A 22,659-nucleotide genomic window follows, 5' to 3' on the forward strand; every position below is an offset into this window, starting at 1 on the left:
GTCTCTCTGTGTGGACGGTCTCTCTGTGTGGACGGTCTCTCTGTGTGGACGGTCTCTGTGTGTGGACGGTCTCTGAGTGGACGGTCTCTCTGTGTGGACGGTCTCTCTGTGTGGACGGTCTCAGTGTGTGGACGGTCTCTGTGTGGACGGTCTCTCTGTGTGGACGGTCTCTGTGTGGACGGTCTCTCTGTGTGGACTGTCTCTGTGTGGACGGTCTCTCTGTGTGGACGGTCTCTGTGTGGACGGTCTCTGTGTGGACGGTCTCTCTGTGTGGACGGTCTCTCTGTGTGGACGGTCTCTGTGTGGACGGTCTCTGTGTGGACGGTCTCTCTGTGTGGACGGTCTCTGTGTGGACGGTCTCTCTGTGTGGACGGTCTCTCTGTGTGGACGGTCTCTCTGTGTGGACGGTCTCTGTGTGGACGGTCTCTGTGTGGACGGTCTCTCTGTGTGGACGGTCTCTGTGTGGACGGTCTCTGTGTGGACGGTCTCTGTGTGTGGACGGTCTCTGTGTGTGGACGGTCTCTGTGTGTGGACGGTCTCTGTGTGTGGACGGTCTCTGTGTGGACAATCTCTGTGTGGACGGTCTGTGTGTGTGGACGGTGTCTCTGTGTGGACGGTCTCTCTGTGTGGACGGTCTCTGTGTGGACGGTCTCTCTGTGTGGACTGTCTCTCTGTGTGGACGGTCTCTGTGTGGACGGTCTCTCTGTGTGGACGGTCTCTGTGTGGACGGTCTCTGTGTGGACGGTCTCTGTGTGGACGGTCTCTGTGTGGACGGTCTCAGTGTGGACGGTCTCTCTGTGTGGACGGTCTCTGTGTGGACGGTCTCTCTGTGTGGACGGTCTCTCTGTGTGGACGGTCTCTGTGTGGACGGTCTCTGTGTGGACGGTCTCTCTGTGTGGACGGTCTCTGTGTGGACGGTCTCTCTGTGTGGACGGTCTCTGTGTGGACGGTCTCTGTGTGGACGGTCTCTCTGTGTGGACGGTCTCTCTGTGTGGACGGTCTCTGTGTGGACGGTCTCTGTGTGGACGGTCTCTCTGTGTGGACGGTCTCTGTGTGGACGGTCTCTGTGTGGACGGTCTCTCTGTGTGGACGGTCTCTCTGTGTGGACGGTCTCTGTGTGGACGGTCTCTCTGTGTGGACGGTCTCTGTGTGGACGGTCTCTGTGTGGACGGTCTCTCTGTGTGGACGGTCTCTGTGTGGACGGTCTCTCTGTGTGGACGGTCTCTCTGTGTGGACGGTCTCTGTGTGGACGGTCTCTGGGTGGACGGTCTCTCTGTGTGGACGGTCTCTGTGTGGACGGTCTCTCTGTGTGGACGGTCTCTGTGTGGACGGTCTCTGTGTGGACGGTCTCTGTGTGGACGGTCTCTCTGTGTGGACGGTCTCTGTGTGGACGGTCTCTCTGTGTGGACGGTCTCTCTGTGTGGACGGTCTCTCTGTGTGGACGGTCTCTGTGTGGACGGTCTCTGTGTGGACGGTCTCTCTGTGTGGACGGTCTCTGTGTGGACGGTCTCTGTGTGGACGGTCTCTGTGTGTGGACGGTCTCTGTGTGTGGACGGTCTCTGTGTGTGGACGGTCTCTGTGTGTGGACGGTCTCTGTGTGTGGACGGTCTCTGTGTGGACAATCTCTGTGTGGACGGTCTGTGTGTGTGGACGGTGTCTCTGTGTGGACGGTCTCTCTGTGTGGACGGTCTCTGTGTGGACGGTCTCTCTGTGTGGACTGTCTCTCTGTGTGGACGGTCTCTGTGTGGACGGTCTCTCTGTGTGGACGGTCTCTGTGTGGACGGTCTCTGTGTGGACGGTCTCTGTGTGGACGGTCTCTGTGTGGACGGTCTCTCTGTGTGGACGGTCTCTCTGTGTGGACGGTCTCTGTGTGGATGGTCTCTGTGTGGACGGTCTCTCTGTGTGGACGGTCTCTGTGTGGACGGTCTCTGTGTGGACGGTCTCTCTGTGTGGACGGACTCTGTGTGGACGGTCTCTCTGTGTGGACGGTCTCTCTGTGTGGACGGTCTCTGTGTGGACGGTCTCTGTGTGGACGGTCTCTGTGTGGACGGTCTCTCTGTGTGGACGGTCTCTGTGTGGACGGTCTCTCTGTGTGTGGACGGTCTCTCTGTGTGGACGGTCTCTGTGTGGACGGTCTCTGTGTGGACGGTCTCTGTGTGGACGGTCTCTGTGTGGACGGTCTCTGTGTGGACGGTCTCTTTGTGGCCTTCAGTTCAGAGTGTTACTTGCTTTCATTTATTGTTTGCATGATTTGTCTTTTTTCCTGCACATTGGGTGCTGGACTGTCTTCATTTTCATTTACTTTTGTGTTTGTTTTGTGGCTGCTGTAAGGAGAGGAATCTCAATGGTGTGTAATGCATACAGACTTCATTCACAAATATACTTTGAACCTTTGAAATCAGCCATGATGGAATGACAGAGCAGACTGGATGGGCCAAATGGCCTAATTCTGTACCTTTATCTTATGGTCTGGGCTGAAAGACTTTTCCCACCTGTACCACTTTATGACTTGTTGACTCCATGGTACACCTCCGGACAAATAAACAGCAGAGCTGGCTCAAAGGATGCCAGTCCCCCTTTCCTGGAGTTTACAAACATCTGGCTGAACGGGAAACTGAAAAGGCAGAGAGATCTAGAGAGGAAATTCCAGAGTTTAGAGTCTGTCAGTGGCAGGGCTCTGAAACTGGGCTCACACAGGGGAAATACGATTCAGGCCTGCAAGGTAGCGAGGGTAGAAAAAGCTGGAGCCGCTTAAGGTGGGCGTGGAGCAGCTTAACGTGGGCATGGAGCCGCTTAACGTGGGTATGGAGCCGCTTAACGTGGGTATGGAGCTGCTTAACGTGGGCATGGAGCTGCTTAACGTGGGCATGGAGCCGCTTAACGTGGGCATGGAGCCGCTTAACGTGGGTATGGAGCCGCTTAACGTGGGTATGGAGCTGCTTAACGTGGGCATGGAGCTGCTTAACGTGGGCATGGAGCCGCTTAACGTGGGCATGGAGCCGCTTAACGTGGGTATGGAGCCGCTTAACGTGGGTATGGAGCTGCTTAACGTGGGCATGGAGCCGCTTAACGTGGGCATTGAGCTGCTTAACGTGGGCATTGAGCTGCTTAAGGTGGGCGTGGAGCCACTTAACGTGGGCATTGAGCTGCTTAAGGTGGGCGTGGAGCCACTTAACGTGGGCGTGGAGCCGCTTAACGTGGGCGTGGAGCAGCTTAACGTGGGCATGGAGCAGCTTAACGTGGGCATGGAGCAGCTTAACGTGGGCATGGAGCCGCTTAACGTGGGCATTGAGCTGCTTAACGTGGGCATGGAGCAGCTTAACGTGGGCATTGAGCAGCTTAACGTGGGCATTGAGCCGCTTAACGTGGGCATGGAGCTGCTTAACGTGGGCATGGAGCTGCTTAACGTGGGCATTGAGCTGCTTAACGTGGGCATTGAGCTGCTTAACGTGGGCGTGGAGCTGCTTAACGTGGGCGTGGAGCTGCTTAACGTGGGCATTGAGCTGCTTAACGTGTGCGTGGAGCTGCTTAAGGTGGGCATGGAGCTGCTTAAGGTGGGAGTGGAGCAGCTTAACGTGGGCATTGAGCAGCTTAACGTGGGTGTGGAGCCGCTTAACATGGGCATTGAGCTGCTTAACGTGGGCGTGGAGCAGCTTAATGTGGGCGTGGAGCAGCTTAACGTGGGCATTGAGCTGCTTAACATGGGCATTGAGCAGCTTAACGTGGGCGTGGAGCCAGGCAGTATAGGATCAGAGCATAACTACAGTCCAGACTGAAGCTAAGACATACAAGGGCTGGGATTAAAGTAGTGATGAAGGCATTTCCTTAAGAAACAAAAAAAATTGGTCAAGGAAACAGGAAAAATAAAAAAAACAATGATAGTTTGTAACCCTCCCTCCCTTTCTATTCTGCCTCCTACTCCTTTCCTTTTCAGTCCTGATGAAGGGTCGTGACCCGAATCACTGACTGTTTATTCCCCCCACCAAATAAATTCTGCCGGCTCAGTTCTTCCAGCCCTTCAAGTATTGCTCAAGATTTCCAGCATCTGCGGAATACCTTGACTCAATGATGTAAGGACTCCCATTCCAATCCGATCCACTTGTTTACTCTCCCGGAGCCACCCCACCCCCACCCAAACAAACCCCTCCCCAACCTTCTGACTCACTCCACCTCCTCTGCCTCGACAGCTGGGAAAGCAAAGAACAACGCTTAGAGTAAAATCTGTGAGCCCAGTTCAAGTCCCAGAGGGAACGAGCCATTTACTGGATCCAGAGTGGGGAATGACAGCACAGCTTGGAAAAGCTGTCACAGTAGCATAGCAAACATGAGGAAATCTGCAGATGCTGGAAATTCAAACAACACACACAAAATGCTGGTGAAACACAGCAGGCCAGGCAGCATCTATAGGAAGAAGCACTGCCGACGTTTCAGGCCGAGACCCTTCGTCAGGACAGTAGCATAGCAGCTGGTGTAAGGCTTTACAGCGCCAGCGATCGAGGTTCCTACACCCTCCCCGCGATCCGGTTCCTCCCACGTTCCAGACGTCCGGGTTAGTGAGCTGTGGGCATGCCACGTTGGTGCTGGAAGTGGGCAGCTCTTGTGGCACATCCCCAAACGCAAATGACACATTGCACCGTTTGTTTTGACAAATGAAGCCAATCCTTAAATCTTTTATATTTAGCTATTTTTGCCCCAGGCAGGATCTCCTATTTTGTACACAATATTTTCAATATTAAATTGAAAACATTCGAGTAATCTGCTTATTATCAACAAAGTGAGTGGCTGCTCAGGGTTATGGATTGTGCACTTCGAGTGGCCGATTGCTTCACCTTCCACTGATATACAGTACAGTCACATCTCAGGGCATATCCTGGTGAGCTTTTATCCAGCCATTGTTGAGAGTGTTGTGACCACCTCTATTACCAATTGGTTTCCCGCCACCTCCTCCCTCTCCAAGCCAGGTTGCAGTGAGTCGTTCACAGTGGGGAAGATCACTGGCTGTCAGCTACTGACATTAAAAGACCAGTCCATCACCAGAGTGAAGAAAAGAGTTTAAAAATTACTTCTGACTCCACCCACCTGTTCACAGAATTCCCATCAGGGAGACAGCACGAGTCCATCACCACCAGGACTGCACGTCACCTCTGAAGCTTCTTTCCGGTAGCTATCCAGCTTCTCAGAAAAGCTCACTCAGGTGTAATCCTGACTGTCCCTGCACAACATCCGTTAAATGGTCTTTCCTGCTCTCCTCGTTCTGTTGATCTGCTCATACGTTCACATTTACTTAAGTTTGATCATTAATGTTTGCACATAAGACCATAAGACATGGGAGCAGAATTAGGCCATTCAGCCCATCGAGTCTGCTTTGCCATTCCATCATGACTGATCCTGGAACCCACTCAACCCCATACACCTGCCTTCTCACCATATCCTTTGTTGCCCTGACCGTTCAGGAAACTATCAACTTCCACCTTAAATACCCACGGACCATTGACATATACTGCTGACCATTCTGCTAATTGTTGATTGCTGATGGCTGTTTGCACTATTGTCTTGTAAACTGTTGGTGCTATTATGTTGTCTGTTCTGGTATTGTCCTGTGTTTTATGCTTGGCACCAAACCACAGTCAGTTCTGGGATGTTTCACACTCTGACAATAAAGGGATTCAGATTTGAATTCAGATCTCTGCTGTCCCTACACTCAGTGGCCACTTTATTAGGAACACTTGTACACCTGCTCATTGATGCAAATATCTGATCAGCCAATCATGTTGTAACAGCTCAAGGCATAAAAGCATGGTCAAGAAGTTCAGTTGTTTAGATCAAACACTGGAATGGAAAAGAAATATGATCTGAATGACTTTGACTGTGGAATGATTGTTGGTGCCAGATGGGGTGGTTTGAGTATCTCAGAAACAGCTGATCTCCTGGGATTTTCACAGTCTCTCGAATTTACAGAGAATGTTGTGAAAAACAAAATTCATCCAGTGAGCAGCTGTTCTGTAGGTGAAAACGCCTTGTTAATGAGAGAGGTCAGAGGAGAACGGGCAGATTGGTTCAAGCTGACAGGAAGGTGACAGTAACACAAATAACCACGCGTTATAACCGTGATGTGCAATGGAGCATCTCTGAACACACAACACATCGAACCTTGAAGTGGATGGAACAGAAAACCACAAACATAAACTCAATGGACACTTTATTAGGTATATGAATACATAATAAAACAGCCACTGAGTATATGTAGTCACATGTATTTAATGTAAGACTACGAATTAGAACTCTGAGTGCACATTCTGTTTTATCGAAGTACGTATATGTCACCCGATGCTACACTCAGTTTCATTTCCTTGCAGGCATTTGCAGTAGAATAGAGATTACTATAGAATCAACAAAACATGAAGACTGACAAACAACCAATGTGCAAAAGAGGACAAACAGTACAAATACAAAAACTTTAATAAATAAGTAACTAAATAATACTGAGAGCATGAATTCTGGAGTCCTTGAAAGGGAGTTGTGAAATCAGTTCGGGGTTCAGGTGAGCGAAGTTATCCACACTGCATGGTTGAAGAGTAATAACTGTTCTGACCTTGATGGCGTGGGATAGAAGAATCCGGAACCTCCTTCCCAATGACAGCAGCGAGAAGAGAGCCTGGCCTGTGTTGCAGAAGTCCCTGATGCTGCTTTCCTGCAGCAGAACTTGTAGATGCATTCAATGGTGGGGAGGGCTTTACCCATGATAAACTCGGCCGTATCCACTACTGTTTGTAGGATTTTCCATTCAAGGGTATTGGTGTTTCCATACCAGGTTGTGATGCAGCCAATCCAGATCAGTCTTTGAGTACAAGCAACTATCATCGAGACAGGTATACCGCAGCCTATACTACCTGAGGAGATTCGGTAGCTCACCAAATTTCTGCAGGTGTACTGTGGAGAGCATCCTGGCCGCCTGCATCACTGCCTGCTACGAAGGCTCCAATGCACAGGATCGAAAGAGGCTGCAGAGGGTTGTAAACTCGGCCAGCCCATCATAGGCACCAGCCTCCCCACCAAGGACATCTTCAAAAGAGAATGTCTCCGGAAGGGACACCACCATTGTGATTGTTTTAATTTAGCGATACAGTGCGGAATGAGCCCTTCGGGCCCTTCCAGCTGCACCACGCAGCAACCCCCGACAACGCGATTTAACCCTGACCTAACCACAGAGCAATCAACAATGATTTTGTTCTGTGGGAGGAAACCAGAGCATCTGGGGAAAATCCACACAGTCCACAGGGAGAACGTACAGACTCCTTACATCGGACGTCAGAATTGAACTCTGAACTCTGCTGCCCCGAGCTGTAATAGAGTTGCACTAACCACTGGTGCTGAAACATGGCCTCTTCTCATTACAATCATCAGGGGTACAGGAGATCGAAGACATGCACAACGCTTTAGGAACAGTTTCTTCCCCACCTCCATCAGTTTTTCAGGTGGACTGTGAACACTACTTCACTTTTTTTGCACCACTTTTTAAAATACTTCTTATTGTAACTTAGTAATTCTTTTACATATTGCACTGCGCTGCTGCCACAAACTTCACAGGAAACGTCAGTGATATAAATCTGATTCTGATTTGGGGACACAGTCTCTAAAAGGTTCGCCATCCCTGCTATAGAAATCTCGTGAAAAGTGGGATAAGTATCAGCTTCACTGGAATCATACACTTGTTTCCTTCTTTCGATGTTGTATGTGGTTCAATCATCGGAAAAAACCCTACCTGAGAGAGGATTCCCTCAGAGGCTTGATCTGCTTGGAGCTGAGTTTACCTGGGCTGCTGAGGGCTTCCTGGTTTGTCTCAACTGAAAAAGAAAATACTCTGTTTTAAATAAATGCTTCTATAAAAATATTACTAATATTAAACAGTATATATACTTCAAAACCGCAACCCTTTACGTGAAGTACCTGCACTTTCTGGTGGGGAGAGGAGGGGCTGAAGGGGGTCATTTCTCTTTCTCCCTCCGCCGTGACGCCAGTGAATGAACAGTGCCTCCTGCTCAGAGGGAGAATAAATGACCATGATGGAATTGTGGAGCAGAGTCCAACAGCCTGACTTTACTCTGGTGTATTATGGTCTTGAGCCTTCCCAATATTCAGCACTTCCTCAAGAGGTGATGCCTCAATGTGGCATCCATCGCTAAGGACCCTCAACATCTGGGACACGTCCTCTTCGCGTTACTGCCGTCGGGGAGGAGGTACGAGAGCCGGAAGGTATGCACTCCACATTTTCGGAACAGTTTCTTCCGACCTGCATTCAATTTCCGAACAATCCATGAACACTATCTCACTGTTCCTCTTCTGCATAATTTGATATTTATACTTTTATTATAACTTATAAAACATTGGTATAGCTACACTCATATGCTGCCACATAAGGACAAATTTCATTCGCCAGAGGTTGATGAATCTGTGGAATTCATTACTACAGATGGCTGTGGAGGTCAAGTCATTGGGTATATTTAAAGCGAGTTGATAGGTTCCTGATTGGTAAGGGTTAGGGGAGCAGGTTGAGAGGAACAATAAATCAGCCATGACCAAATGGAGGAGCTGACTTGATGAGCCAAATGGCCTAATTCTCCTCTGTATCTAATGGTATTGTGGGATGGGGGCCAAATGCAGGTGAGTGGCACTGTGGTCATGTGGACGAGTTGGGCCAAAGGGTGTGTTTCTATGCTCTATTCCTCTATGTCCCTATATTCTGTGAAGACCAAAAGGAGGCCATTCAGCCCATCTGGTTTACACCAGCTGTCAGAGAATTCCAAGGCTTGGATGTCAGCCGTAGATTTTTATTTTACAGAGAGTGGCGGGTGTCTGAAATGCCCTGCCAGGGGTTGTGGTGAAGGCAGATAAATTAGGGGCATTTAAGAAACTGTCAGATGGGCAGATGGATGAAAGCAAAGTGGGGAGGCTATGTGGGAGGGAGGGGCTAGATTGATCTTGGAGAGTCGTTAAAAGGTTGGCACAACATTGAGGGCCAAAGGGCCTGCACTGTTCTATAACTACCCCATGACAGTCATCGGTCAGTAACACACTGAGCTTTCTGGAAGCTTCTCCATGCAGCCTAGCTGTTGCCTGAAGGTGGCTGTAATCATCACCTGCAAAGCCCCCCACCCCAGCATATTAATGCACACGTTTAATCCTCCTGTTCCCATGTATTTCCATATGAACCAAGGCCACGGTCACGGGCTACTCCTGAACAAGAGTCAGCAAGAGATTCTGCAATAAGCCATCATCTTTAAAAAGAGAAGCAAAAATAATTAATAAAATTGAGAGACAGCACAGATTTGGAGAGCACGACGACTCCAAAATGTTATATTGGATAATTTATTGAAGCCAGAGGAATGTTTCTTCTTCTGCTTCCCACTGTATTTACTATTGCAATTAGAACCTTCTGTTAAGTAGCCGAACGATATATATGTAAATCGTTAAACGATGCTATGCTGAAGTTACATAAGACACTGGTGAAGTCTAATGTGGAGCACTATGAGCAATTCTGGTCACCCGTCCACAGGTAAGACATCAACAGGTTGAAAGAGTACAGAGAAAATTTACAAAGACTTGAGGGCCTGAGTTATAGGGAAAGGTTGAATAAGTTAGGACTTTATTCTCTGGAGTGCAGCAGAATGAGGGGAGTATACAAATTATAAGGGGTATCAACAGGGTAAATACAAGGAGGCTTTTTCCACTGAGGTTGGGTGAGACTAGAACCGGAGGCAATAGGGTAAGGGTGAAAGGAGAAATATTTAGGGGCAACTTCTTCACTCAGTGTGTGGTGCAGGTGCAGTTTGGGCAGGTGCACGGATGGGAGGGGTATGGAGTGCTATGGCCTAGGAACAAATCGGTGGAACTAAGCAGTGTAAATGTTTCAATGTGGACTAGATGGGCTGAAGGGCCTGTTTCTGTGCTGTAGTGCTGAATGACTCTGACTCTAGAAAGTTAATTGTGCAAATATGATTTAGTTATAAAAGCAGCTGGGAGAACTGCTGACTCTGTCTATATCCCTGCCTAGGTCAGGAGAAACTTTCAATACACATTTCCACATTTAGGGGAAGAAAAGTAAAGGAAAAAGAAGAGGGAATAAAAGGTAAACACAAAGTACACTGCAGATGCTGGGGTCAAAGCAACAAACACAACACGCTGGAGGAACTCAGCAGGTCGGGCAGCATCCGTGGAAATGAACAGTCAACGTTTTGGGCCGAGACCCTTTGTCAGGACTGAAGAGGGAGGGGGCAGGGGCCCTATAAAGAAGGTGGGGGGAGGGGGAAGGTGCCAGGTGAAAAACCAATCAGAGGAAAGATCAAAGGGTGGGGGAGGGGAAGCAGGGAGGGATAGGCCGGAGAGGTGAAGAAGGAATGTAAGGGGAAAGCACTATGGGTAGTAGAAGGAGGTAGAACTATGAGGGAGGTGATAGGCAGCTGGAGGAGGAGGCAGAGTGAAATTGGGATGGGGGAAGGGAGAGGGAGGGAATTACTGGAAGTTGGAGAATTCAGTGTTCATGCCAAGGGGCTGGAGACTACCCAAACGGTATATGAGGTGTTGCTCCTCCAACCTGAGTTTGGCCTCATCGTGGCAGTAGAGGAGGCCATGTATGGACCCCACCACTAAGCACATCTTTCCCTCTCTACCCCTCTCTGCTTTTCGCAGGGATCGTTCCCTCCGCGACTGCCTAGTCCACACGTCCCTCCCCACAGATCTCCCACCTGGTACTTATCCCTGCAAGTGTAAGTGCTACACCTGTCCCTACACCTCCTCTCTTACCACCATTCAGGGCCCCAAACAGTCCTTCCAGGTGAGGCAACACTTCACTTGTGAGTCTGTTGGGGTCATCTATTGCATCCGGTGCTCCCGGTGTGGTCTCCTCTACATCGGTGAGACCCGACGCAGATTGGGGACCGCTTCGTCGAGCACCTACGCTCCGTCCGCCACATCAGACAGGATCTCCCGGTTGCCACCCACTTCAACTCTGCTTCACATTCCCATTCAGATATGTCCATACATGGCCTCCTCTACTGCCATGATGAGGCCAAACTCAGGTTGGAGGAGCAACACCTCATATACCGTCTGGGTAGTCTCCATCCCCTTGGTATGAACATTAAATTCTCCAACTTCCAGTAATTCCCTCCCTCTCCCTTCCCCCATCCCACTTTCACTCTGCCTCCTCCTCCAGCTGCCTATCACCTCCCTCATGGTTCTGCCTCCTTCTACTACCCATTGTGCTTTCCCCTTACATTCCTTCTTCACCTTTCCTGCCTATCCCCTCCCTGCTTCCCCTCCCCCACCACTAGATCTTTCCTCTGATTGGTTTTTCACCTGGCACCTTCCCCCTCCCCCCACCTTCTTTATAGGGCTCCTGCCCCCTCCCTCTTCAGTCCTGACAAAGGGTCTCGGCCCGAAACGTTGACTGCTCGTTTCCACGGATGCTGCCCGACCTGCTGAGTTCCTCCAGCTTGTTGTGAGGGTATAAAAGGTGCAAGGTTCTGCCAATATAACTGAATTTTCACATCCAAGCCATTGCCACCATCAGTGATCAACTAAGCTCAATTGAAAGGCAAAACAGAGCAACTTGTGTTTGTTGCAATTAAGGACAAGTTTCCGCCCCCCCCCCCCCCGGACAAATCAGGTGAGAAAGGGACTTCTGTGGATTTAACCTGCAGACTGCTGAGAATCCGAGAATAATTTTTACATGGATGGGATATTACTATACTCCATTCATCACTTATTTATCCTGCTTTTACTGGGAGAAGCTGCTGTAGTTTCTGCCATAAAAATGGTGTCTTCAATTCTATAAACAGACAGATTTTGCTGTAAATTAATTGGTTTGCTGAACAAATGATTGCTCGACTTACACCTTGCCTGACACCAATTTTCATCACAAGTTGTCAACACATTCTTGGTTACAATTGCAAGATTCAATTTACCTGCCACGTGTACTTCAAAACATACAGTGAAATGTGTCGTTTGCAGCCTCCAGAAGAAGAAAGGACAGGGGTAATAGGCGTACGAGAGGTCCCCCTTGGGGCAGCACACAATCCACATGGAAAACAGTCACTGGCCACTTTATTAGGTACATCTGTACACCTACTCTAGCGCAAATATTTAATCAGCCAATTTTGCAAACACGGTCAAGAGGATTCAGTTGTTTGCACTAATCATCAGAATGGGGAAGAAATGTGATCGAAGTGCCTTTGACTGTGAATGTTTGTTGGTGACAGATGGGGTGGATTGAGAATCTCAGGAACTGCTGATATCCTGAGATTTTCACACACTGAAGTCTCTAGGGTTTACCGAGAATGGTGTGAAAAACTAAAAAACACATCCAGAGAACAGTAGTTCTGTGAGTGAAAACATCTTGTTAAATAGAGGTTAGAGGAGAATTGGCCAGGCTGTTTTAAACTGCCAGGGAGGTGACAGTAAGTCAAGAAAAACCACGTGTTACACGAGAGGAGTGCACTGTCACACAACACATCGAACCCTGAAGGGGGCGGGCTGCAGCAGGAGACGATCACGAACGTACACTCAGCTGTCACCAAATGATACAGTAATTATCTAACAAAGTGACCAGTGGGTGTACATCTCCTTCCCCTCATCATGAGCAACTAACCTTTGGAACTCCCTTGGCAACAGCTCTGTGAGAGTATCTGTACCTATGGGAGGACAACACGTGAAGATGGTTCCACTCCACCTAGTCAAAGGACAGTTAGGGACAGTCCCTGCCAGAAATGCCCCCAGTCCACAAACAAATAAAATTCATACCTTCCTCGAGGCCAAACTTCCTCCTGCCGCCGATACGAGCAGGTCTCTCTTTACTGCTGCCCGCTGTTCTCTGTTGTTCCTTCGCTGTCTGTGCAACGTAACTGATGCGGATATGCTGTGCAGATTCACGGTCTCGGCCACTCAGAAACTCAGGGTAATCATTGATCTGAAAGCAGATTTTATACAAAATGACTCAACTCTGACACTGGTCTGGAGGTGGGGGCAGCATCACAGGAACCAGCCCATCTACCAACAACGTCTGTGCCCAACACATTAAACCAACTCTCTTCTGGATACACACAATCCATCTCCTTCCATGCCCAGCACATACACGTGTCACTCTAAAAGCCTAGTAAATGCCAATATTGTACTGGCACCCCTGGCAGACTGCCAGCAGCACTCTCTGTGTTAAAAAAAAACCTCACAATCTCTTATAAACTTTCTCTCCTCACTTTAAATGCACGCCCTATCGTACCTGACATTTCTATCCTGGGAAAAAAAGACTCTGTCTACCCTATCCAAACCTCTCAATAATAATAAGTACATTAGTAATGAATATCGAGAACGTGAGATAACAAGTCCTTGTTACTGAGAACGTGTATTTCAGCGATGGGGCAAGTGAAGCTCGGTTCAAGAGCCTGATGGTCAAAGAAGCAATAAAAAACACCCAACTTTTACAAACAAGAACTTTGTCAGGGAGGCCATGATGTACGGGTTAGGGTTAGTGAGTTGTGGGCATGATGTACGGGTTAGGGTTAGTGAGTTGTGGGCATGATGTACGGTTTAGGGTTAGTGAGTTGTGGGCATGATGTACGGGTTAGGGTTAGTGAACTGTGGGCATGGTGTACGGGTTAGGGTTAGTGAGTTGTGGGCATGATGTACGGGTTAGGGTTAGTGAGTTGTGGGCATGATGTACGGGTTAGGGTTAGTGAGTTGTGGGCATGATGTACGGGTTAGGGTTAGTGAACTGTGGACATGATGTACGGGTTAGGGTTAGTGAACTGTGGGCATGATATACGGGTTAGGGTTAGTGAATTGTGGTCATGATGTACGGTTTAGGGTTAGTGAGTTGTGGGCATGATGTACGGGTTAGGGTCAGTGAGATGAGGGCATGATGTACCGGTTACGGTTAGTGAGTTGTGGGCATGATGTACGGGTTAGGGTTAGTGAGTTGTGGGCATGATGTACGGGTTAGGGTTAGTGAGTTGTGGGCATGATGTACGGGTTAGGGTTAGTGAGTTGTGGGCATGATGTACGGGTTAGGGTTAGTGAACTGTGGACATGATGTACTGTTATGATCCCAGCCCCCTCCTTCTTGAGAATCGCAAGATCGCAATTAATTCGGGTCTTGGACCCAGGAAATGAGAGAGAATCCTCAGCAAGACAAAGCAACGGATTTGGCCATTGTTTCTTGGAGACACCTTTGTGGATTGCGATCCTATACTACGTGCCAGCTCTCAGGGCAACGTGAACTGGGCTACGTGTACACCCTCGGGCAATGTGGGCTGGGGATTGCATCACCCCACCCTGATTGACATCTACAACCCTGCAAGTCAAGATAAAAGAGGGGCTGCAGGGGGCAGTCCCCTAGCGACGCACCAGAAGCAGACACCATTGCTCATCGCTCCCGTGATAACGGGAAGCTATTCGGAAGCCACGTGTGGTCCGTTTCCCCTGGCCTGGGGAACGGGTGGCTGATAACACCGAAAAGGACTTTGAACTAACAACGGGGAACCCACGTTCCCGATTCAACGGTTTGCGTCCTAAAAGACTGGGCAAGTTTCCTTTCTCACCAAAAAATCTCTCTCTCTCTCTCCAACACGTGAAACCCAGCGGTCCCCAAAAGGAAAGCCTGCATGACCTAGAGAGACTTTTATATTTCCATCGGACAATATTTTTACCCCTAGAAAAAACGATAGAGTACTTCTTATTGATGATTATTACTATACCCGCGCTTTAGATTGAGTATTGACGATGTATATTATCTGAATGTTTGTATTAACCTTACTTTTGTGCCCCTTTATAAATAAAAACGTTTAAAAATAGTACCATCAGACTTCAACGGACCTCTCTATCTTTGCTGCTAAGTGACCCAGTTACGGGGTTCGTAACAGTACCGGTTAGGGTTAGTGTGTTATGGCCATGATGTATGGGTTAGGGTTAGTGAGTTGTGGGCATGGTGTACGGGTTAGGGTTAGTGAGTTGTGGGCATGGTGTACGGGTTAGGGTTAGTGAGTTGTGGGCATGATGTACGGGTTAGGGTTAGTGAGTTGTGGGCATGATGTATGGGTTTGGGTCAGTGAGTTGTGGGCACGATGTACGGGTTAGGGTTAGTGTGTTGTGGCCATGATGTACGGGTTAGGGTTAGTGAGATGTGGGCATGATGTACGGGTTAGGGTTAGTGAGTTGTGGGCATGATGTACGGGTTAGGGTTAGTGAACTGTGGCCATGGTGTACGGGTTAGGGTCAGTGAGTTGAGGGCATGGTGTACGTGTTAGGGTTAGTGGACTGTGGGCATGATGTACGGGTTAGGGTTAGTGAGTTGATAACATGATGTACGGGTTAGGGTTAGTGAACTGTGGGCATGATGTACGGGTTAGGGTTAGTGAGTTGTGGGCATGATGTATGGGTTTGGGTCAGTGAACTGTGGGCATGATGTATGGGTTAGGGTTAGTGAACTATGGGCATGATGTACGGGTTAGGGTTAGTGAGTTGTGGGCATGATGTACGGGTTAGGGTTAGTGAGTTGTGGGCATGGTGTACGGGTTAGGGTTAGTGAGTTGTGGGCATGATGTACGGGTTAGGGTTAGTGAGTTGTGGGCATGATGTACGGGTTAGGGTTAGTGAGTTGAGGGCATGATGTACGGGTTAGGGTTAGTGAGTTGAAGGCATGATGTACGGTTTAGGGTTAGTGAGTTGTGGGCATGATGTACGGGTTAGGGTTAGTGAACTGTGGGCATGATGTACGGGTTAGGGTTAGTGAGTTGTGGGCATATTGTACGGGTCAGGGTTAGTGAGTTGTGGGCATGGTGTACGGGTTAGGGTTAGTGAGTTGTGGGCATGGTGTACGGGTTAGTGTTAGTGAACTGTGGGCATGATGTATGGGTTAGGGTTAGGGTTAGGGTTAGTGAGTTGTGGGCATGATGTACGGGTTAGGGTTAGTGAGTTGTGGGCATGGTGTACGGGTTAGGGTTAGTGAGTTGTGGGCATGATGTACGGGTTAGTGTTAGTGAACTATGGGCATGATGAATGGGTTAGGGTTAGTGAGTTGAGGGCATGATGTACAGGTTAGGGTTAGTGAGTTGTGGCCATGATGTACGGTTTAGGGTCAGTGAGTTGTGGGCATGATGTACGGGTTAGGGTTAGTGAACTGTGGGCATGATGTACCGGTTACGGTTAGTGAACTGTGGGCATGATGTACCGGTTACGGTTAGTGGACTGTGGGCATGATGTACGGTTAGGGTTAGTGAATTGTGGTCATGATGTACGGTTTAGGGTTAGTGAGTTGTGGGCATGATATACGGGTTAGGGTTAGTGAGTTGTGGGCATGATGTACGGGTTAGGGTCAGTGAGTTGTGGTCATGGTGTACGGGTTAGGGTTAGTGAGTTGTGGGCATGATGTACGGGTTAGGGATAGTGAGTTGTGGGCATGATGTACGGGTTAGGGTTAGTGAGTTGTGGGCATGATGTACGGGTTAGGGTTAGGGAGTTGTGGGCATGATGTACGGGTTAGGGTTAGTGAGTTGTGGGCATGATGTACGGGTTAGGGTTAGTGAGTTGTGGGCATGATGTACGGGTTAGTGAGTTGTGGGCATGGTGTACGGGTTAGGGTTAGTGAACTGTGGGCATGATGTACGGGTTAGGGTTAGTGAACTGTGGGCATGATATACGGGTTAGGGTTAGTGAATTGTGGTCATGATGTACGGTTTAGGGTTAGTGAGTTGTGGGCATGATGTACGGGTTAGGGTCAGTGAGATGAGGGCATGATGTACCGGTTACGGTTAGTGAGTTGTGGGCATGATGTACGGGTTAGGGTTAGTGAGGGTTAGGGTTAGGGTTAGGGTTAGGGTTAGGGTTAGGGTTAGGGTTAGGGTTAGGGTTAGGGTTAGGGTTAGGGCCCGCGCATTAGGGTTAGGGTTAGGGTTAGGGTTAGGGTTAGGGTTAGGGTTAGGGTTAGTGAACTGCGGGCATGACATACGGGTTAGGGTTAGTGAACTGTGGGCATGATGTACGGGTTAGAGTTAGTGAGTTCTGGGCATGGTGTACGGGTTAGGGTTAGTGAGTTGTGGGCATGATGTACGGGTTAGGGTCAGTGAGATGAGGGCATGATGTACGGGTTAGGGTTAGTGAGTTGTGAGCATGATGTACGGGTTAGGGTTAGGGTTAGGGTTAGGGTTAGGGTTAGGGTTAGGGTTAGTGAGTTGTGGGCTTGATGAACGGGTTAGGGTTAGTGAACTGTGGGCATGATGTACGGGTTAGGGTTAGTGAGTTGTGAGCATGATGTACGGGTTAGGGTTAGTGAGTTGTGAGCATGATGTACGGGTTAGGGTTAGTGAGTGGTGGGCATGATGTACGGGTTAGGGTTAGTGAACTGTGGGCATGATGTACGGGTTAGGGTTAGTGAGTTGTGGGCTTGATGAACGGGTTAGGGTTAGTGAACTGTGGGCATGATGTACGGGTTAGGGTTAGTGAGTTGTGAGCATGATGTACGGGTTAGGGTTAGTGAGTTGTGAGCATGATGTACGGGTTAGGGTTAGTGAGTGGTGGGCATGATGTACGGGTTAGGGTTAGTGAACTGTGGGCATGATGTAAGGGTTAGGGTTAGGGTTAGGGTTAGGGTTAGGGTTAGTGAGTTGATAACATGATGTACGGGTTAGGGTTACTGAACTGTGGGCATGATGTACGGGTTAGGGTTAGGGTTAGTGAGTTGTGGGCATGATGTACGGGTTAGGGTTAGTGAACTGTGGGCATGATGTACGGGTTAGGGTTAGTGAGTTGTGGGCATGGTGTACGGGTTAGGGTTAGTGAGTTGTGGGCATGGTGTACGGGTTAGGGTTAGTGAGTTGTGGGCATGATGTACGGGTTAGGGTTAGTGAACTGTGGGCATGATGTACGGGTTAGGGTTAGTGAGTTGTGGGCATGATGTATGGGTTAGGGTTAGTGAGTTGTGGGCATGGTGTACGGGTTAGTGTTAGTGAGTTGAGGGCATGATGTATGGGTTAGGGTTAGTGAGTTGAGGGCATGATGTACAGGTTAGGGTTAGTGAGTTGTGGCCATGATGTACGGTTTAGGGTTAGTGAGTTGTGGGCATGGTGTACGGGTTAGGGTTAGTGAGTTGTGGGCATGATGTACGGGTTAGGGTTAGTGAGTTGTGGGCTTGATGAACGGGTTAGGGTTAGTGAACTGTGGGCATGATGTACGGGTTAGGGTTAGTGAGTTGTGAGCATGATGTACGGGTTAGGGTTAGTGAGTTGTGAGCATGATGTACGGGTTAGGGTTAGTGAGTGGTGGGCATGATGTACGGGTTAGGGTTAGTGAACTGTGGGCATGATGTACGGGTTAGGGTTAGTGAGTTGTGGGCTTGATGAACGGGTTAGGGTTAGTGAACTGTGGGCATGATGTACGGGTTAGGGTTAGTGAGTTGTGAGCATGATGTACGGGTTAGGGTTAGTGAGTTGTGAGCATGATGTACGGGTTAGGGTTAGTGAGTGGTGGGCATGATGTACGGGTTAGGGTTAGTGAACTGTGGGCATGATGTAAGGGTTAGGGTTAGGGTTAGGGTTAGGGTTAGTGAGTTGATAACATGATGTACGGGTTAGGGTTACTGAACTGTGGGCATGATGTACGGGTTAGGGTTAGGGTTAGTGAGTTGTGGGCATGATGTATGGGTTTGGGTCAGTGAACTATGGGCATGATGTATGGGTTAGGGTTAGTGAACTATGGGCATGATGTACGGGTTAGAGTTAGTGAGTTGTGGGCATGATGTACGGGTTAGGGTTAGTGAGTTGAGGGCATGATGTACGGGTTAGGGTTAGTGAGTTGTGGGCATGATGTACGGGTTAGGGTTAGTGAGTTGTGGGCATGATGTACGGGTTAGGGTTAGTGAGTTGAGGGCATGATGTACGGGTTAGGGTTAGTGAGTTGAGGGCATGATGTACGGTTTAGGGTTAGTGAGTTGTGGGCATGATGTATGGGTTAGGGTTAGTGAACTGTGGGCATGATGTACGGGTTAGGGTTAGTGAGTTGTGGGCATGATGTACGGGTTAGGGTTAGTGAACTGTGGGCATGATGTACGGGTTAGGGTTAGTGAGTTGTGGGCATGGTGTACGGGTTAGGGTTAGTGAGTTGTGGGCATGGTGTACGGGTTAGGGTTAGTGAGTTGTGGGCATGATGTACGGGTTAGGGTTAGTGAACTGTGGGCATGATGTACGGGTTAGGGTTAGTGAGTTGTGGGCATGATGTATGGGTTAGGGTTAGTGAGTTGTGGGCATGGTGTACGGGTTAGTGTTAGTGAGTTGAGGGCATGATGTATGGGTTAGGGTTAGTGAGTTGAGGGCATGATGTACAGGTTAGGGTTAGTGAGTTGTGGCCATGATGTACGGTTTAGGGTTAGTGAGTTGTGGGCATGGTGTACGGGTTAGGGTTAGTGAGTTGTGGGCATGATGTACGGGTTAGGGTTAGTGAGTTGTGGGCATGATGTACGGGTTAGGGTCAGTGAGTTGTGGTCATGGTGTACGGGTTAGGTTTAGTGAGTTGTGGGCATGGTGTACGGGTTAGGGTTAGTGAGTTGTGGGCATGGTGTACGGGTTAGGGTTAGTGAGTTGTGGGCATGATGTACGGGTTAGGGTTAGTGAACTGTGGGCATGATGTACGGGTTAGGGTTAGTGAGTTGTGGGCATGATGTATGGGTTAGGGTTAGTGAGTTGTGGGCATGGTGTACGGGTTAGTGTTAGTGAGTTGAGGGCATGATGTATGGGTTAGGGTTAGTGAGTTGTGGCCATGATGTACGGTTTAGGGTTAGTGAGTTGTGGGCATGATGTACGGGTTAGGGTTAGTGAGTTTTGGGCATGATGTACGGGTTAGGGTCAGTGAGTTGTGGTCATGGTGTACGGGTTAGGGTTAGTGAGTTGTGGGCATGATGTACGGGTTAGGGATAGTGAGTTGTGGGCATGATGTACGGGTTAGGGTTAGTGAGTTGTGGGCATGATGTACGGGTTAGTGAGTTGTGGGCATGGTGTACGGGTTAGGGTTAGTGAACTGTGGGCATGATGTACGGGTTAGGGTTAGTGAATTGTGGTCATGATGTATGGTTTAGGGTTAGTGAGTTGTGGGCATGATGTACGGGTTAGGGTCAGTGAGATGAGGGCATGATGTACCGGTTACGGTTAGTGAGTTGTGGGCATGATGTACGGGTTAGGGTTAGTGAGTTGTGGGCATGATGTACGGGTTAGGGTTAGTGAACTGCGGGCATGATATACGGGTTAGGGTTAGTGAACTGTGGGCATGATGTACGGGTTAGAGTTAGTGAGTTCTGGGCATGGTGTACGGGTTAGGGTTAGTGAGTTGTGGGCATGATGTACGGGTTAGGGTCAGTGAGATGAGGGCATGATGTACCGGTTACGGTTAGTGAGTTGTGGGCATGATGTACGGGTTAGGGTTAGTGAGTTGTGGGCATGATGTACGGGTTAGGGTTAGTGAACTGCGGGCATGATATACGGGTTAGGGTTAGTGAACTGTGGGCATGATGTACGGGTTAGAGTTAGTGAGTTCTGGGCATGGTGTACGGGTTAGGGTTAGTGAGTTGTGGGCATGATGTACGGGTTAGGGTCAGTGAGATGAGGGCATGATGTACGGGTTAGGGTTAGAGAGTTGTGAGCATGATGTACGGGTTAGGGTTAGTGAGTTGTGAGCATGATGTACGGGTTAGGGTTAGTGAGTGGTGGGCATGATGTACGGGTTAGGGTTAGTGAACTGTGGGCATGATGTACGGGTTAGGGTTAGGGTTAGGGTTAGTGAGTTGATAACATGATGTACGGGTTAGGGTTAGTGAGTTGAGGGCATGGTGTACGGGTTAGGGTTAGTGAGTTGAGGGCATGATGTACGGGTTAGGGTTAGTGAGTTGTGGGCATGATGTATGGGTTTGGGTCAGTGAGTTGTGGGCACGATGTACGGGTTAGGGTTAGTGTGTTGTGGCCATGATGTACGGGTTAGGGTTAGTGAGATGTGGGCATGATGTACGGGTTAGGGTTAGTGAGTTGTGGGCATGATGTACGGGTTAGGGTTAGTGAACTGTGGCCATGGTGTACGGGTTAGGGTCAGTGAGTTGAGGGCATGGTGTACGTGTTAGGGTTAGTGGACTGTGGGCATGATGTACGGGTTAGGGTTAGTGAGTTGATAACATGATGTACGGGTTAGGGTTAGTGAACTGTGGGCATGATGTACGGGTTAGGGTTAGTGAGTTGTGGGCATGATGTATGGGTTTGGGTCAGTGAACTGTGGGCATGATGTATGGGTTAGGGTTAGTGAACTATGGGCATGATGTACGGGTTAGGGTTAGTGAGTTGTGGGCATGATGTACGGGTTAGGGTTAGTGAGTTGTGGGCATGGTGTACGGGTTAGGGTTAGTGAGTTGTGGGCATGATGTACGGGTTAGGGTTAGTGAGTTGAGGGCATGATGTACGGGTTAGGGTTAGTGAGTTGAAGGCATGATGTACGGTTTAGGGTTAGTGAGTTGTGGGCATGATGTACGGGTTAGGGTTAGTGAACTGTGGGCATGATGTACGGGTTAGGGTTAGTGAGTTGTGGGCATATTGTACGGGTCAGGGTTAGTGAGTTGTGGGCATGGTGTACGGGTTAGGGTTAGTGAGTTGTGGGCATGGTGTACGGGTTAGTGTTAGTGAACTGTGGGCATGATGTATGGGTTAGGGTTAGGGTTAGGGTTAGTGAGTTGTGGGCATGATGTACGGGTTAGGGTTAGTGAGTTGTGGGCATGGTGTACGGGTTAGGGTTAGTGAGTTGTGGGCATGATGTACGGGTTAGTGTTAGTGAACTATGGGCATGATGAATGGGTTAGGGTTAGTGAGTTGAGGGCATGATGTACAGGTTAGGGTTAGTGAGTTGTGGCCATGATGTACGGTTTAGGGTTAGTGAGTTGTGGGCATGGTGTACGGGTTAGGGTTAGTGAGTTGAGGGCATGATGTACGGGTTAGGGTTAGTGAACTGTGGGCATGATGTACCGGTTACGGTTAGTGAACTGTGGGCATGATGTACCGGTTACGGTTAGTGGACTGTGGGCATGATGTACGGTTAGGGTTAGTGAATTGTGGTCATGATGTACGGTTTAGGGTTAGTGAGTTGTGGGCATGATGTACGGGTTAGGGTTAGGGTTAGGGTTAGGGTTAGGGTTAGGGTTAGGGTTAGGGTTAGGGTTAGGGTTAGGGTTAGGGTTAGGGTTAGGGAGTTGTGGGCATGATGTACGGGTTAGGGTTAGTGAGTTGTGGGCTTGATGTACGGGTTAGGGTTAGTGAACTGTGGGCATGATGTACGGGTTAGGGTTAGTGAGTTGTGGGCATGATGTACGGGTTAGGGTTAGTGAGTTGTGGTCATGATGTACGGTTTAGGGTTAGTGAGTTGTGGGCATGATGTACGGGTTAGGGTCAGTGAGATGAGGGCATGATGTACCGGTTACGGTTAGTGAGTTGTGGGCATGATGTACGGGTTAGGGTTAGTGAGTTGTGGGCATGATGTACGGGTTAGTGAGTTGTGGGCATGATGTACGGGTTAGGGTTAGTGAGATGAGGGCATGATGTACCGGTTACGGTTAGTGAGTTGTGGGCATGATGTACGGGTTAGAGTTAGTGAGTT

General features: G+C 49.1%; 1 protein-coding gene across 2 annotated transcripts in view; it reads right to left on the reverse strand.

Moving 5' to 3' along the window:
- c10h12orf56 (chromosome 10 C12orf56 homolog) overlaps positions 1-22,659 on the reverse strand; it is a 146,617-nt gene that overhangs the window by 83,176 nt on the left and 40,782 nt on the right. For both annotated transcript variants that reach the window (XM_073058797.1, XM_073058796.1), the window contains exons 2-3: positions 12,796-12,961; positions 7,763-7,844 (exon numbers count right to left, since the gene is read on the reverse strand). In XM_073058797.1, coding sequence (XP_072914898.1) covers positions 7,763-7,844; positions 12,796-12,961 — 248 coding nt within the window. The remainder of the gene's footprint in view (positions 1-7,762; positions 7,845-12,795; positions 12,962-22,659) is intronic.

The sequence above is a fragment of the Hemitrygon akajei genome, chromosome 10 (assembly GCF_048418815.1).
Source record: "Hemitrygon akajei chromosome 10, sHemAka1.3, whole genome shotgun sequence".
Classification (NCBI taxonomy): Eukaryota; Metazoa; Chordata; class Chondrichthyes; order Myliobatiformes; family Dasyatidae; genus Hemitrygon; species Hemitrygon akajei.